Below are 12,920 nucleotides of genomic sequence, written 5' to 3' on the forward strand. Positions count from 1 at the left end.
GATCCAGAGGCATCTCTCTCTGGCTTGTGTCTTCTAACTAGCATGAGAGGTGGCTGGTCAACAAAATAACAATCACCACACAGAGTAAAAACACCAGGTAGCACCCTCTCACCCAGTTCATATGTTCCATGTACAAGAACAGTATTAAACTTGTCTAAGCAGAATATGAGCTAAATTGTCATTAGCACCACCTGCTGTTTAGCTAGGGTTGATCCCCTCATCAACAAGTAAGGGGATAGTTCACCCAAATTACAAAATGTGACATTGGTTTTTCACCAGATATGGATAACGTATGACAGCAATCCATTAGGGCCAGGGCGACACCAGTATGGCAGCATAGATACTGGAAGGAAACAAAACAAAGCAGAAAATTGCTTTAGGAAAACAAACAAACATCATTATGTTGTCATCCAGAGTTTTCCAAGCTATAGCACACAATATTTTACATACAGCAAGCAGGACCAAAGAGTCTGTCTGCTTCGTGTTTTGATTTTTGCCATGGAAACATGATCCACCACAGAAGCCCCCAGAGAGGACAGCAGTGAAAGCTAGAATGCAGAGGAGGTGTACTGGCATATCTTTTTAGTTTCTTCTTCGGTTCGGCAACTCCTGTTTGCATTTGAGTCAGAATTTGATCATTTAGTTGTTGATAAATATTGATATTTTCAGTTCTGTAAATTAGGGTCGCAAATGTCTCCACATGGAGCGCCTACTGAAGGAGAGGAATGAGGAACAGGAGAGGGAGCAGTAGTTGAAGAAGGTGGTGGAGGAGGAGATTCAGGAGTGGCTGCAGATGAAGAGCCCTCTTCTTCACCCAGTTATTAACACAACCCCAGAGAGGAACCGTGCAGTTTGTGTGCTTTCTAATGCGTACAGTATCTGGGCACCTAAAGGCGGGAGTCATTTTTGTGTTGTTGTTTGCCATCTCCAGGAGAAACAGCTGAAAGAGAGCAAGGAGCAGAAGGAGATGCAGAGGGAGATTGAAAAGAAAGCAGAGGAGAAGTACAGAGAGTGGTGACTGAGGAAGGACCTGGAGAAAATACAGAGAATGTAGGTTCCTTAACAGGAGCCTTGAGGAATTATTCACATAATTATTCAGAACCGTTAACTGTAAGAATGGAAAAAGAGGAAAACTAATGAAAATCTTGGAAATGATTTGTTGCTTTGCACTCTACATTAGCCTGCAGTTGTTAGAAGAGATCGACATGCTAGCCATTTGCTAAATATTCCCATTTTCTCTCTCCTCATGCTAACTAATCAGCAACAACACACAACTAAACCATGTTATTGAAGCAAACAGCAGTTTGATACTCTGAAAGATAAAGCAAGTTGATATGAATAAACAATTAACAAGTCAATAACACAGGAAAAAATGGGCTGAAAAGGCATTAACGTTAAAGGAAAATCCATGTAAATGTTCAAAAGAGCAGAAAAATTTGTATAAAAACTAGGGAATTTGAATACAAGTGTTGAACTCGTGGAACTGAATTAACGTAAAGGCAAATCCTGTAAATGTTCATTTGAACTAGGGTTTTAATGTTTCTGACAACATAACTTTGGTTTCCATGGAAACGAGTACGAGACGTTCCGGGTACTGAGGTTGGAGCGCTTTGTGTTGTAAACAGGAGGAGGCAGCCAGTAGAGGGAGCGCAGACAGAGAGCAGAGGGGAAGTTTAAGAAATGGCTTTGTGCTCAGGACAAGAGTCGACCCAGTCCCAAGGCACCCGGCTGCCCACGAGGTAACATAACGGCCTTCACCTTGTTTATGGTTGTCATTGTGTCATATACACTTTGTGGAGAATGCTAATTATGAGGGAATTAAGTCAAGGTCAGAATACAGCGTATCTGTAGACACACCTCTGCCACACCTTAATGTCTGCAAGCTCCATCCCAAACAAATACCTGGCTGGCACATGCTTTGTCCATAATAGAAGGTCAGAATACCCTTACAAAAAAAGGTTAATTAAAAAGGGAAAGAAGTTCCATTTACGCTTGCTTAACTCCGGTCTGAATTCTCCCCAAACTGTATTTCTCAGATACAGCGGGAAAAAAATGCTAACAAAAATGCTAACAGAATATTAATCAATAACAGGAGCTACGGTGTCATTGGGTGGGTGTTTGTGTGCATGTAGTCAATAGTAGGATGTGTGTGTGTGTAGCCAATAACAGGAGATATGGTGAAAGATAAACATTTCTCGGGCTACAGTGCTTAATGTGGAACCATCATGTGACACACACACTGAAGAACAAAATAGTGGCCAGCCATGGTGCACAGTGCCTTTCACACTCGCATGCATTGTTCTGTGTCCAGCTTTGCCATGTGCTTCTGTGGGCTGAGACGTCAACGAACCAGTGTGTGGGTAGAGAGAGGAAGAAGAGGGGTCTCTGACTTCCAGAACAGTAGACTCTTAACATCTCCCTGTGAGGTCATTGTATGGATTGAGGTCAAATGGATTCATTATACAGAGAAAATTAAATCAGCCCTCATTAACAAATGTCTAAAAACAACAAGATAACTAAATGTAAAATATACTGGGCCCGTTAATGGGTTCAGAACTTTTGTTAAACAACACAGTTCAAAATATATGGCAAATAGAAATCAAAACTAGATGCTCATCAGATGTAGATGGGAGGGGTTGAGGGTAGCTAAAGAATGGGATTAAAAACAAACTAAATATAACTTTTGTCAAATATACTGTTTCCATAAAATGTATATAGTATGTATAGGCTGGAAGTAGAAGCCTAAGTGTTGTTGTCCATTAGTGTACTCCAACTAGGGGAGGGGTGGTAGGTTTTGGGGAAAATAACTAAGGGAAATATATATTTATGTATATATACAGTATTGGAAATGATGCAGACATTTACTTTGATGGAAGTTACAATCTATCTGATCTACTGGTAAATGCCTGTGTTTGTCTTGTGTTTTTGCCTGCTCTAGACTTAGCCTTTGTCGTGTGGTTCTGAATGCACTGGAATGTGTTAGTTGACGGTAGTCAGGAGGTGGCAAATAGTGATAGAGGGGCAGCCCATGTGTCTCTGTCTTCCTGTGTGTGTTTCTCAGTGTGTTATATGCAGCTGGGGTACAAATGATACCTGTCGAGACAAAAGAGTTGTGTTTCCATTTCTCCAGGAGCAGCTATAGTGATTCCCTCTGCTGAAGGATGTGTACCTACAATAGTGAGCCTTGTAAGCACCCAGAGACAAGTCTTAGATGTGATTTCTTGATAAACAAGAAACTTCTCACTGACTAATCCCTCCTTCCTGTCCTCACAGACCCTGGACCTTGCCTAGAAAACTACAATTCCCAAGATGCAGCGGTGCAGGTGGCCAGGCATCTGAAATTTGCACCTGCCAGGAATGGTAGGGGGGTACCTTAGTAGTCTGTGAACCAATGAGAGTGGGGAGAACAACAGAGTGGAGAGGCATAAGTACACTAACTTCACAGGGAAGCAGTTGGATGAATGAGCACAAAGAATGTGAGTGATTTGAATGTATACAACCTATCCTAAATGTAAATAAAAAGTTCCAGGACATTGAGGAATAACATGTTATATGTGATATATTGTTTCTACTGTGACGGAATCTGTTGGAGGTCAACATTTTATTTAGTGTGTAATGAACTCTGAACCTGAGGAAATACCTGAAGCGGTGCAGAGTAGGGAACACTTGTAGAGGATATAGACTACTGAAGCCTTATCTTCAATACTTCTTCAGCAATGTATTTTCTGTGTAACTACCATTTTTTTGTTTTGTTTATTCAGTTCCCCAAGACTGAATAAGTAAAAAGGGCACAGTTCCAAGTATGAAATATTCATGTACTTCTTTAGCTCCTCGTGAGGAAGAGTTCTCCCCATGTTTCTGAGTAGGATGTGACCAATCTCTGTCAACAGTTTAAACTGTTATTGATGCATCTAACAACATACAGAGTAGAGAACCAGTTCTGTCACTGCTGCACGGCATGTCAGCCTGGCCCTAGTTTAGTGGTGTCTGACTGGCCCTGTGGTGATCCCTTACCATGCAGTCCTCTGTGCCGGAGCAGGACAACTCCTTTGACTTCCTCTTTAAGATTGTCCTGGTGGGAGACTCAGACGTGGGGAAGACCTGTGTGGTCCAGAGATTTAAGTCTGGTGTCTTCATGGAGAAACAGCAGAACACTATCGGGGTAGATTTCACCGTCAGAACCATGCTCATCAATGGCAGGAATGTCAAGGTAAGGTGCATGTGTACATTCTCTATTTTTCTAGGATAATCAATAATAAGTACAGGACATGTTGTCTTAGCTGTGTCATTATTTCAGTTTGGTCAATAGGCCTTGCTAGCGCAACTGTCTTTACACAGTGCAAATCCTTCTGCCTCTGCTGTATTCGTAGTCAAAAGAACAGGGATGATCTAACATTTGACTGCCCGCTGTGTATTTTCTGGGCGTACGCCAAATGACTACAATTGAGTGTATGAACGGTGTAAGTGTTTTCCTAGGTGCATGTTTGTCTGTGTATTTGAAAAAGGGAAGGGAGATGATTTTGGACCTTAACCATCTTGTCCATAAATTAGTGACAAACCTCCCTGTACCAGTTTCTCCTCCACAGTGATGTATAGAAGTAAGTAAACAACCCACAGTCCCTTCCCTGTTAAGTGTTTGCCGAAGTGACTGGATCGGTGTAAGCAATATGGTGACGTCTCCAGCTGGCCTTCCAATGTGCTTAGGGGAATGTTCTCCATGCTTACACCGATCTTGGGGAAGGTGCTAGGGGTGGTTTTTCAACGGACACTTTGTTCCTTAGCTGAGTGTGTGTGTGTAAGGAATTAGTGTGTGTGTGTGTTCTCCAGCTGAAGTGTGTGTAAGGAATTAGTGTGTGTGTGTGTTCTCCAGCTGCAGTGTGTGTAAGGAATTAGTGTGTGTGTGTGTGTTCTCCAGCTGAAGTGTGTGTAAGGAATTAGTGTGTGTGTGTGTTTGTGTGTGTGTGTGTGTGTGTGTGTGTGTGTGTGTGTGTGTGTGTGTGTTCTCCAGCTGAAGTGTGTGTAAAGAATTAGTGTGTGTGTGTGTTCTCCAGCTGAAGTGTGTGTAAGGAATTAGTGTGTGTGTGTGTGTTCTCCAGCTGAAGTGTGTGTAAGGAATTAGTGTGTGTGTGTGTGTGTGTTCTCCAGCTGAAGTGTGTGTAAGGAATTAGTGTGTGTGTGTGTTCTCCAGCTGAAGTGTGTGTAAGGAATTAGTGTGTGTGTGTGTTCTCCAGCTGAAGTGTGTGTAAGGAATTAGTGTGTGTGTGTGTGTGTGTGTGTTCTCCAGCTGAAGTGTGTGTAAGGAATTAGTGTGTGTGTGTGTTCTCCAGCTGAAGTGTGTGAAGGAATTAGTGTGTGTGTGTTCTCCAGCTGAAGTGTGTGTCGTCTTGTCTCCTCAGCTGCAGGTGTGGGACACAGCTGGACAGGAACGTTTCCGCTCAATCACCCAGAGTTATTACCGCAGCGCACACGGCGCCATAGTGGCCTACGATATCACACGCCGGCCAACCTTTGACTCTTTGACACACTGGATCCAGGAAGTGGAACAAGACGGGGCTGCAAGAATTGTGCTCATCATCATTGGTGGGTGGGACACAGGAAACACATGGTTTTATATAAACTCTGTTAAAAAGCCTACTTAAGTTGTTAATGACATAACAGATGTGGTGCTCATCTTCTGGCGGGTGAAATGTCTGACAGCAACTTCCAAACGTTCATCAACAGAAACTAAAATAGAAAGACAAATGTCCTTCTGTAACTTCCTTTTCTCTTCTCTCCTAGGGAACAAGTCAGACCGGCAGGCGGAGAGACAGGTGCTGTTTGAGGATGCCTGTACCCTGGCTGAGGGGCGGGGTGCGCTGGCCGCCCTGGAGACCTCTGCGAAGGAGGCCCAGAATGTGGAGGCAGCCTTCATGCTCATGGCCCGGGAGCTGATGGTGAGGAACGGCCTCGCGCTCACAGACCAACACTCAAAGGCCTCCCCACACTTCTTCCCAAACTCCCATCCAATCCATGGCGCCGATCCTACAAACAGGGAGTCATGTTGTTGAGAGAATTGACAGGAAGCGTGGGAGAGGGTTTGTGGTGCTGATAACTTGGAATCAACATCGCCTACAGTCCCTTGAAACTTGCCCTTGTAGATGTAAAGCCACAAAGCCCACTCGTTTTTCACTTACTTCTACAGGTGCTGTCAAGAAGTATGCTTCGGGATAGGGGATGAGTGTACTATATTGTGTGGATGTGATATGAGTACTCTACTGATAATGGCGACTATCACTGCCACTGAGTTTTCCAGTAGTTTAAACATGGCTGCCAGTAGTCAAACACTTGTTACCAGTACTTAATGTTAAGTATCTCTTGCCACCTGTGGTTTATTGTATATGGGGGTTGGGGGGGGAAATGATGTATTCACCTTCTGTTGGATATGTAACAATTATTTACATAAACAGTGAGATTTTTATCCTGCTAATGCTGAGTGTTATGGTGTCCATTCTGCTTCCCAGAGATAAAGCCTACAGCTGGCCTTCCAGGGACAGGATGTGGGGAGGTTGTAACTGTTAGGAGTAGAATAAAGGCCTCAATGGTTCTTAAACATGGCCTGGGAAATTAGGCCAGGGTCAGGGGTTAAGATAACACCAGCAGAAAGTAAAGACAGGATGAGCCCTAAGTGACTCATGGTGCCCCCCTCCAAAAAAATATAGTGGAGGGGTGGAACCAAGCGTTCTGGGTATTAGCTATATGAACTGCATTGTCTGTATGATTCAGCCTAACAGTCTCATTATTGCAATAATTAATCAATATTAAATAAAGATGATTGTTTGAAGAAATTACCAAGTCTCTCTCAGTACTGAATTTCCACGACACGGGGTGGGGGGAGGAAGAGACTGGTTTCAGTGAAAGCTTTATTGTCCTTCAATTTGTCAAATACAGTGTTGCATTTATGACAATTCCACAGTCACATCTTTCCCTCAGAACCTTGGCCAATTGAACATAGCTAAAAATGTTGACATCCCTGCATAAAACACTCCATATAACAATCACATAAAAATATATTTTTACATCCCCACAATGGCCTGCCTTCACATGCTAATGGCTATTGAAAGACGCTCCAAACATTACTTGAACACAGCCAGATGTGTAGCACCTGTTTAGTTCATGGTAAATGGAACAACTAGCCTTGCATCAAAGAAGTCCATCAAAGAACATTCCTGGACTTAAACTGGTCACTTGCATGAAGTTGTTCCTGTAACAAGTCTGGATAGCATGGCAGACAGATAAATATATTGTAAAAGCTAACCCAGCACTGTAAAGTAAAATGGCCTATCAGTGTATTTTATGTATTCAGTCCACTAAGAATATTATTAATGAAGCCAAAAACAGTCATGATAGCCACAACAGACAGCATTACATCATCGTGCACATGTTGATTTTGTTTCTCCCCACCAGACGCGTTCATGACACGCAGATTAAAATACCAAAATCAATTATATTCATTTGGGGACAGGTCGAAACACATGAGACAATTCGCTAGCCAATTTGTTCTGGGAAATAAATATTGGGTTAGTTTACGCAAAAATAAATAAGGTATTTTTTTTGCGGATCATTGTCGAATTGACACATTTGAAATACAAAAGTCGACAATTAAAACACAAAAGGGGAAACCTAGTTAACCTCACATTCAGTGAGTTGAAAGTTCTATGTTTAGCACCTGACTACACAGACCCCCGCGTGCAGTTTGGATGAAATGATTGAATAACATGCATACATTCATTTTGCAATGCTCGTGCACGGAACTTGGCAGGTATAGTCAGCATGCTACACTCCGTAGAACAGGACACGTAACAGAAATGTAAAAGTTAGGGAAATCTCAATGGCAGTACAGTATGGTAAATGTGCACGGACATTCTAGACGTGTGATGTAATTCGCTGTATGAGTGACTGTACTAGCATGGCCGAGTGAGGCGGTTGAGGAGGACGATTAGAGGTTTCTTGGTCACAGAGGGGTCTATGTCAACTATTAGACCCTGTCCTAACCAAAAGAGAGGCTGTGTTTACACAGGCAGCACAATTTAGATTTTCTTGACACTCATTTGTCTTTTGACCAATCGGATCAGCTCTGAAAAAGATAAGAAAATAAATCAGAATTAGGCTGCCTGTGTAAACAAAGCCTCAGAGACCCAGACATTGAGCTGCTGTTAATCGACTTGGCAAGCAGCGCTGTGACCAGGGGACAGAGCAGCGCTGTGACCAGGGGACAGAGCAGCGCTGTGACCAGGGGACAGAGCAGCGCTGTGACCAGGGGACAGAGCAGCGCTGTGACCAGGGGACAGAGCAGCGCTGTGACCAGGGGACAGAGCAGCGCTGTGACCAGGGGACAGGACAGTATTGAGACTCAGGCCCCTACTCCAGAGGCCATCCCTCCTGCTGGAACACCAGCTCCACAGCCTCCTTCACATCCTGCACCATGAAGGATGGCTGGGTCAGGTTGGGGTCAAAGCGGAAGTCCCTGTGACCGTGGAAGATCCGATGCTCTGTAACAGAATGCCTGGGGTCAGGGGGCAGTTCCTGCTGGTCCCGGCTGTACACCCCCGTACACACCAGGATGGAGCTGCACCCCACAGGGAGGGGCTCCTCGCCCTCGTACGCCCCTGTAACTCCTCCCATCTCAGCACAGGTCATTTCGTGGGGGTCCTCCGGGGGTTGGCTCTGAGGCTCCCCCCCTCCGAGCTGCATCAGGGCTCGGGTGCGGTGGCAGGACTGTAGGTAGCGGTTGTAGAGGTTGGCACCGTAGATGTCTGCCATGGGGTTGTCACTGAGGGAGAGACAGCAGAGAGTTAAGGGGGCTTGAGTTAGTCAAGATGGAATACACAGATTAAAACAGTATCTATGCTGGGCGGGCAGGCAGTCTCACCCGATGGTGTAAACAGTATGTAACCCAGGCAGGCAGTCTCACCCAATGGCGTAGAGTCTCTCCACAGGTTCAGTCCAGCCCAGACTCTCAGCCTGCTGTCTGATGAGCAGCTCAGCATAGTTATAGGTCACCACACTGGGCTTTCCAATCAGAGCTTCATACTTCAGCTCACAGCCAGTCACCTTCTTATACAAACTCTCCAGACACACCAGAAACATACCGTGACCAAACCTAGCAAACAGGGATATTTACAACACACATGTTCTGTTTACAACAATTTGGCTACAAGACCTAAATTGCCTTGATGGTATGCTCTGAGTGGAAGCGTGTGTGTTCCCACCTGGGGTTCTTGGCCTCAGCCACCCACATCAGGTCCATGTTACAGGCCAGCACTGGAATGTGAGGGTACTGCAGTGTTGTCAGGGCATTCCCAGGCTTCCCATTGGTTAAGAGCACGTCCATTATTAGCTGGAGGTTGGTCTCCCATCTGACAGGCTCACCAAACAGAATGATGGCTAAAAAAAATTGTTACGGACAGTCAGTCAAAAATCAATCTTCTGTAAGTTTCAAAATTAGTTTTATTTGTATATATTACCTTCTATCGGGGGTAAATCTTTACTTGGTGGAACCTGTAAGATAATTCAACACTGTAAACATGTTGGAGATACAAATGGTAAATGCACAAGAGTTGATGGGTCATAAATGTCCAATTTAGCTCTCCATTCTCCTCTTTCATACCATTATTAGTTTGTTCCTGCTGAACACAACCCAAGTCACGCCCTGTCTCCTCCAACTACACCCTCACCATGTCTTTGGGTCTTCTGTTGTGATCCACCATGTCCTGAAGCGGATAGGCATCCCTCAGCATGTCTATGGTCACAACATTCTGAAATCCCAGACTGGTGTTGGATAGGTAAAGGTCAAACTCAAGATAACAGAACATTAAACAGAGCAAGACAATGCAACAGATTCATAGAGGGAGAGCAGCACGACAATGATCATTTAAAAAGGATTCCTGGCATTTAAGGGACAATCTGCACTTTATACTTAAATCATTGAACTTTTAAATTAATGATATATCCATTGATTATTGAATATAACTTATAAATACCTCATGAGCTTATTTCAACTGTCTTACCCCATGAGAACCCAAAATAGAGGCTTGTTTTACTCCACTGTTTGTAAACTTTGCAATTGTAAACAAACACTAAAGCCTCAAAACATGGCTTAAACTATAATTTATCATCATGGTTAGTCCTTGCATCAAACTGTCTATGAATTTGAGAGTGGTTATAATTCTCCAACAACATCCCTCAGCTGTTTACTGCAACAAATGGGGGGGCTTTGTAATTGTTTAAACTGCAGATTTCCCCTTTAAACTGTCCTACTGTTTACCAAACAGTTTAAGCCCAAATGTATACAAAGACCTCATATTTCTTGGGTTACTGAATGGCTGAGGAAAACACATGTGTGCCGAGTTTGCTCAATAGATGTATTCAGTTTTGATCCCAGTGTACATTTAACATAGTTGGCTGTGAAAGGATATCTTTTTAGAGGACAAGAGACACTTAATCTATATAAAACATACTGCTATTCAGCACCTTTTATATTACTGAAATGTTGTGTATATCCCTAGACATCTCCCAAGTCGTCATCCCAATTATCACTGCTGCTCTGTTACATAGGTAATCTCCCTCTCTTCAAATGTCATGGAAAGAGTCACCCCCATGATCACTGCTCTGCCTGGAGATGAGTAAGGATACTTGTGAGCCACCTCCAGCACTGGGCCCTGGCCTGACACCAGCACACACATGTTGTGATACTGACTGAACATACGCAAAGGACTGTGGGACAGCATCACCTGGTCTGGAGACACCTGCAGGGGAAAACACAAGCAAAACAATCAGTAAAGCACAGAACCAGTCAGTGGAGGATTGCTGGGTGCAACATGACCCAGATGTTAGTGGAGGATTGTTGGGTGCAACATGACCCAGATGTTAGTGGAGGATTGCTGGGTGCAACATGACCCAGATGTTAGTGGAGGACTGCTGGGTGCAACATGACCCAGATGTCAGTGGAGGATTGCTGGGTGCAACATGACCCAGATGTCAGTGGAGGATTGCTGGGTGCAACATGACCCAGATGTCAGTGGAGGATTGCTGGGTGCAACATGACCCAGATGTCAGTGGAGGATTGCTGGGTGCAACATGACCCAGATGTTAGTGGAGGATTGCTGGGTGCAACATGACCCAGATGTTAGTGGAGGATTGCTGGGTGCAACATGACCCAGATGTTAGTGGAGGATTGCTGGGTGCAACATGACCCAGATGTTAGTGGAGGATTGCTGGGTGCAACATGACCCAGATGTTAGTGGAGGATTGCTGGGTGCAACATGACCCAGATGTTAGTGGAGGATTGCTGGGTGCAACATGACCCAGATGTTAGTGGAGGATTGCTGGGTGCAACATGACCCAGATGTTAGTGGAGGATTGCTGGGTGCAACATGACCCAGATGTTAGTGGAGGATTGCTGGGTGCAACATGACCCAGATGTTAGTGGAGGATTGCTGGGTGCAACATGATCCAGATGTTAGTGGAGCATTGTTGGGTGCAATATGACAATATAACCCAGATGTTAGTCCAGGATTGTTCGTTACAATATGACCAAAACGCATCGCTGACCTCCACCTCCAGAAGGAGAGACATGTCAGTATGACCCAGATTTTAGTGCAGGATTGTTTAGTGCTATATGATGCATCCCTCACCTCCACTTCCAGCAGGTGCGACAGTTGTTCAGCTTTGGTCTGCCTCATAGAGTTCCCTGCGTTGGTCACAAACACCACAGGCACTTTGTACTTCCCCTTCCTGTCCACCAAGCTCCTAAAGATCTGTTTGGCTGCAGGGATGGGTGTGCGGCCACGCACTAGCACCCCATCGATGTCGAAGAGAAGCCCGAAGAAGTTGTGGCCCTGTGGAGACAGATTCATGGTGTGTGACGTGCAGCCTTTCTTCAGTGGACTTTGAGACAATGGTTTATGGTAATGGTCTTGCATCCTTGTATGTGTATAGGCCTTAGGCCTACATGCTGGACCAGACCACCCTAGTCTTCTTTATGGTAGGCCTTTAAAGCGGGTTAGTAGTGGGATTAGTCTGCAGTGACACAGCGACCAACCAAACAGTTAAACAACTCAACAATGTCCTGAACTAGTCCCCTACTGTAGACGGGTTGTCCAAGCTATGGACAGGACAAGACAGACTGCATCCTAGTGGTGTGTTTACATGAACTATTTTATGTCCCTGTCAACCAGCTTTTCAAGTTTCAGCCGGTTGGGAGGGGTATTTTTAGGACACAGGCTTGGCAGGGACTATGGCTAATTAACTACAGCTAAATGTAAAGGTGTCACAGGGGAAACTGTCTAGCTAATCTATTAAAGTCACCATAAACCACTATCAAAGTCACCAGATTGGAAAACTGTGCGTTTGAAACGGAGATTTGTAGCTAGCTATCTGGAAAGTGAAGTGACCACACTTTGAATCAAAGTTTGATTACGGTAATTAGTTAGCCAGCTAACTATACACGAGCCAGAATCAACAGTGAAACATTCGACTTACATTGCTGGAACTCTGTGATGAGATATACAGTGGTTTGCCTGCTCCTGTGTGACTTGACTTCAGGAGTCGCCAGCCTAATTTCAAAACGTTACATCTTTGCAGTAACTCTGCCATTTCCCCTAACGTCAGCTAACAAGCTTAAGTTAGCTAAAACAATCACTACAGACAAAAAAACAACAGCAGTAACGTTACACTACCAAGCACTAACTAGCTATAGGAACTACATAGCTAGCTATATCACACACGACAATAGAAAGTGAAAAGTGTGCCATCTCTAAACTTGATAGCATGCTGCCATATGAATAACAGATGGCCACGCGTTTGGAAAGCTTGCTTTCCGTCGGTGTCAACCCATACCGCGCTTGCGCACATCTCCATTTTATGGAAGTGACGTTGTCTAC

The 12,920-nt window shown here is 44.4% G+C and overlaps 2 protein-coding genes across 12 annotated transcripts; one reads left to right on the forward strand and one right to left on the reverse strand.

The window, feature by feature from the left end:
* The first annotated feature begins 565 nt into the window (after nt 1-565).
* On the forward strand, nt 566-6,466 carry LOC124037567 (ras-related protein Rab-19-like). 10 transcript variants are annotated; one of them, XM_046352384.1, is made up of 7 exons: nt 566-1,050; nt 1,626-1,739; nt 3,131-3,186; nt 3,274-3,476; nt 4,022-4,210; nt 5,397-5,580; nt 5,779-6,466. In XM_046352384.1, the coding sequence occupies exons 4-7, from the start codon at nt 3,462-3,464 to the stop codon at nt 6,045-6,047; spliced, it is 657 nt and encodes a 218-aa protein (XP_046208340.1). In that variant the 5' UTR covers nt 566-1,050; nt 1,626-1,739; nt 3,131-3,186; nt 3,274-3,461; the 3' UTR covers nt 6,048-6,466. The 10 variants fall into 10 exon arrangements, with proteins under 10 accessions (XP_046208340.1, XP_046208343.1, XP_046208345.1 ...); XM_046352387.1 differs by having other exon boundaries at nt 3,274-3,360; XM_046352389.1 differs by having other exon boundaries at nt 3,274-3,360; nt 4,040-4,210.
* A 399-nt stretch (nt 6,467-6,865) lies between these two features.
* hdhd5 (haloacid dehalogenase like hydrolase domain containing 5) lies at nt 6,866-12,878 on the reverse strand. 2 transcript variants are annotated; one of them, XM_046352382.1, is made up of 9 exons: nt 12,520-12,878; nt 11,673-11,876; nt 10,672-10,784; nt 9,714-9,807; nt 9,504-9,537; nt 9,249-9,423; nt 8,951-9,139; nt 8,366-8,809; nt 6,866-8,293 (listed from the first exon to the last, which is right to left on the reverse strand). In XM_046352382.1, the coding sequence occupies exons 1-8, from the start codon at nt 12,631-12,633 to the stop codon at nt 8,398-8,400; spliced, it is 1,335 nt and encodes a 444-aa protein (XP_046208338.1). In that variant the 5' UTR covers nt 12,634-12,878; the 3' UTR covers nt 6,866-8,293; nt 8,366-8,397. The 2 variants fall into 2 exon arrangements, with proteins under 2 accessions (XP_046208338.1, XP_046208337.1); XM_046352381.1 differs by having other exon boundaries at nt 6,866-8,809.
* Between the last annotated feature and the right edge of the window lie 42 nt (nt 12,879-12,920).

This window comes from Oncorhynchus gorbuscha, linkage group LG06, assembly GCF_021184085.1.
Source record: "Oncorhynchus gorbuscha isolate QuinsamMale2020 ecotype Even-year linkage group LG06, OgorEven_v1.0, whole genome shotgun sequence".
Taxonomy (NCBI): Eukaryota; Metazoa; Chordata; class Actinopteri; order Salmoniformes; family Salmonidae; genus Oncorhynchus; species Oncorhynchus gorbuscha.

Bases quoted from the DNA above. Each gene is read 5' to 3' on its own strand.
- LOC124037567 (XM_046352384.1), top strand. The intron at 4,211-5,396 runs GTAAGGTGCATG...TTGTCTCCTCAG, and splicing joins TCAATGGCAGGAATGTCAAG to CTGCAGGTGTGGGACACAGC. The intron at 5,581-5,778 runs GTGGGTGGGACA...CTTCTCTCCTAG, and splicing joins AATTGTGCTCATCATCATTG to GGAACAAGTCAGACCGGCAG.
- hdhd5 (XM_046352382.1), bottom strand. From the start codon at position 12,633: ATGGCAGAGTTACTGCAAAGATGTAACGTTTTGAAATTAGGCTGGCGA. The intron at 10,785-11,672 runs GTGAGGGATGCA...TTTCCCCTGCAG, and splicing joins CGCACCTGCTGGAAGTGGAG to GTGTCTCCAGACCAGGTGAT. The intron at 8,810-8,950 runs GTGAGACTGCCT...TCTCTCCCTCAG, and splicing joins GAGAGACTCTACGCCATTGG to TGACAACCCCATGGCAGACA.